We start from the raw sequence: 3,194 nt of genomic DNA, 5'->3' as shown, positions 1-3,194 counted from the left end.
GTGGACTAGAAATTTTTCTGGTCTGTGAAGCCCAGAAAAATTGTAATGAACTCCCTTAAGCATGCTTTTCTCTAGAGCGGGGTATGTATTAGTGTAGAGTTCATGTTGTTTTTCAAAGTGGTTTTTGCCATAACTAGAGCTGACTTGTTATTCGTCTTTCTCCTGAAGCAGGTAGGGCTTTTAAAATTTTTTCTTTATTTTTATTTTTGGGGAACTGCTCAGCCTGGGGAGAAACTAGGGGAGATGAGAATCCTTGTAATGCCGACGGGTTGCTGAGCTGGACACAGGAACAGGCTGGAGAGCAGGTGTGTGGGAGACACTGTCTATGGCTCAACCCTGCCACACATCCTTGAGGGTCACCCTCAGTTCTCAGGGGTGCAGTAGTCTAAGGTCCACTCTCATGAAGATGACCCGCGTCTGTTGGAATCTTCAGATGTGGGAGAGATTGGGTTGTGATATACAATGCATTTCTTATTGTGGATCTTGGAGAAATTTAAAAGATACTTTTCTAGAGAAGGATGGGAAAAAGCTGAGTCAAAAAGAAAAAGGCAGCTTTTCTAATGTAGCTAATGAACCCATTCTGTAGGCTTCACTGTGATCTGTTTCTAGTCTCTTTTATTGTTGTGTTTTTTATGAAATATTTTGGGAAAAATAATTGCCCTCTAAATGTAGTCGATTAAGTTTTAATGCCACAAGCGTTAAAGTGTGTGTATCCTGACTGTCTCTCAAGCAGAGACGTTATTCCAACTCTGTGCTGTCCAGTAGAAATACAACATTAATATAAGCCACAAATGCAATTTTATTTCCTTGTAGCCCCTGTGAAATCAATTAAAATAGTATGTTTTATTTATCAAGTTGCTATCGTATCAATGTATAATCAATATAAAACATTATTTGAGAGCTATTTTACTTTCTGTAGTAAGTGTGGTGTGTGTTCTATACGTACAGCACACATCAAACCGAGCAGTCACATTTCAAGTGCTCAATATCACAGGGGGCTTGTGGCCACCCTGTCATATTATACAATGCAGCGGTAATTCATTTAGGCGCCTACTAGAAGGATAGGAGGACCTGCATCCTGCCTTTCCCCTTGGGGGTATGTGTGCCTTTTACTTTGCCATGGAGGGAACAGGAGCCAACCCTTCTGAGCTCCTGCTGAGCACTGGGCAGGGGTCCAGGCACTTTAATTACTCTATTTCCCTTTGCCCTCACAGCAGCCCTGTGAAGTGGGTGATGGTATGTCCACTTTATTGATGACAAAATGTGGCCCAAATAGGTTGAGTAACTTGTCCAAAGGGACCCAGTTTGGCACATGGTAGATCGGAGCTGCATTTGAACCTGGTTCGGCCGGTTCCAATGCTTGTTCTCCCCATTGGTCCACATGGCTCCCACAGCACGCATGGAAGGGTCATCCTGGAAGACGTCTGTCCGAGCCCCTGTTTGCATAGGCAAGGGGGATCGAGTTGTTGCAGGGCACAGAAGTATTTCATGGTGCGAACTGTGATCTGGGAATCAAGTAACTTTGTTCTGATGATAGGAATGCATTTTAAAACATTACTCAAACCATGTAGAAGGATCAAAGCAGAAATGGAAAGTCCCGTAATCCCAGTCCCGTGAGTTAAGCACTGACTTCGGTTTGGTGATATCCTTCTATGTGTTTTTCTCTGTACGTACAGTCTCTTTCCTCCAACCCCTCCCAGAAATGGCACGAAATATCATGCTGCTTTGCAGCTTCCCACCCCCTCCCCTCTTCAGGGTGTCAGGGACATCTTTCCACGTTGTCCAGCCCGGCGAGGTGGTGATGTTCTTTTTCTGACCACCAGGCGGCTGAGGCCTAGAGCGATTGATTAAAAGTGGCCCAAGTCTTCCAGCTGGGAGGGTGAAGGTGGGGAGGCAGTCAGCTCATATTCATGCTCTTTCACTCACAGCCATCCCAGTTTAGCCTCCAGCCATCTCTTCTCTCTGGTTTTTCCTTCCAAGGGTTCCTTTCTCAGAGCTTTTCTGTGTGATTGAAGGTCCTTCCTTCTTTAGAAAACCTGATGAGAGTTGGAGCCGGAACTACTCCTGGCAGTTGCTCATTTCTGGAACTGCTTCTAGCTTCTTTCTTGGTCTCTTTCTCCTTTTGTGGCCTCTGGATTTTACTTTATTTTTGGTGAGATAAAAGCTTTCTTAGTAACATTTCCCTCCGTTTTTGTAGTTCCCAGTGACCTGACTGCCGAGGAGCGGCAAGAGCTGGAGAACATCCGACGACGCAAGCAGGAGCTGCTGGCCGACATTCAGGTGGGAGATGGCAGGGTGGCTTTGCCGACATAAAAACCACAGCGACGGTTCTATTTGTGTAAAAATGTGTGCTTTACAGAGTGTCTTCTCATGACACTTGTGACCTGCTCCCACTGCAGCTCTGCAGTGTGTAGTGTTGATTGTCACCTTTGCTTTACAGGTGAGAAAATGGAATCTCAAAGGGATTGGGTGGCTTGTAAAGGTTCAGCTGTCACTTGTCAGAGCTGGAGGGACCCCCAGGTCCCCTGTCTTCTGAGCAAAGTTGTCACTGCTGTGTTTGCCATGCTGAGTGGAGAGTGGGTGAGGGGAGGTGATGAGAACACGGACTTCGGGTCAAGCTAGACGCGCTGGTCCTGGCTGTGCCACTTATTAGCAAATGATTTGAGATGAGAGAGTTTTGGTTCTTTGAACTTCAGTTTCTTCATCTGTAAGATACAAAGGAAAACTCCTGCTTCACAGGTGGTTGTAAGGATTAAATGAATTATTATTTATAAAAGACGTAGCATAATTTCTGGTCCCTAGATGTACTAGTCAGTGATAGCAGTTTTCTTCTTTTGCCAAGTTCCTTTCCACAACTGTCAAGCTTTGTAAGAAATGTCATAGAAGCCAATAATTGGATTATTTTAGCCCTGAGGCAGCAATTGTTATTCTTCTAGAATTTTTTATAAACCATCAGGAGTGGGGTGAAAGAGGGAACCCAGTTACCCCAAAGTGGCACAGTGTGGTGAGGAAAGACTTGACTTGCTCTGGTGTGAATTTGAGTGTTTTGATAGTTTGCCCTGATTCTTTGGTTCCTGTTTCACTGGTCCATGCTGAGAGAGCTAAGTAGTTCTCAGCTCAAGTCCCCTTTGCCGTGAGAATCCGTCTGTTCTGACCAGGACCTCCTGCAATGGGGAGGGTGGTGTGGACGGACA

The 3,194-nt window shown here is 45.2% G+C and overlaps 1 protein-coding gene across 1 annotated transcript in view; it reads left to right on the top strand.

Annotated features, from left to right (window-relative positions):
- CYTH1 (cytohesin 1) overlaps positions 1-3,194 on the top strand; it is a 74,122-nt gene that overhangs the window by 32,193 nt on the left and 38,735 nt on the right. Inside the window, 1 exon segment of the mRNA XM_012661328.1 lies at positions 2,198-2,280. Within this exon segment, the coding sequence (XP_012516782.1) occupies positions 2,198-2,280 (83 nt within the window).

Source organism: Propithecus coquereli, unplaced genomic scaffold (genome assembly GCF_000956105.1).
Source record: "Propithecus coquereli isolate 6110/MARCELLA unplaced genomic scaffold, Pcoq_1.0 Scaffold706, whole genome shotgun sequence".
In the NCBI taxonomy this organism is placed as follows: Eukaryota; Metazoa; Chordata; class Mammalia; order Primates; family Indriidae; genus Propithecus; species Propithecus coquereli.
Note: the sequence above shows the minus strand (reverse complement) of the source record. Positions and strands in the feature narration are given on the sequence as shown.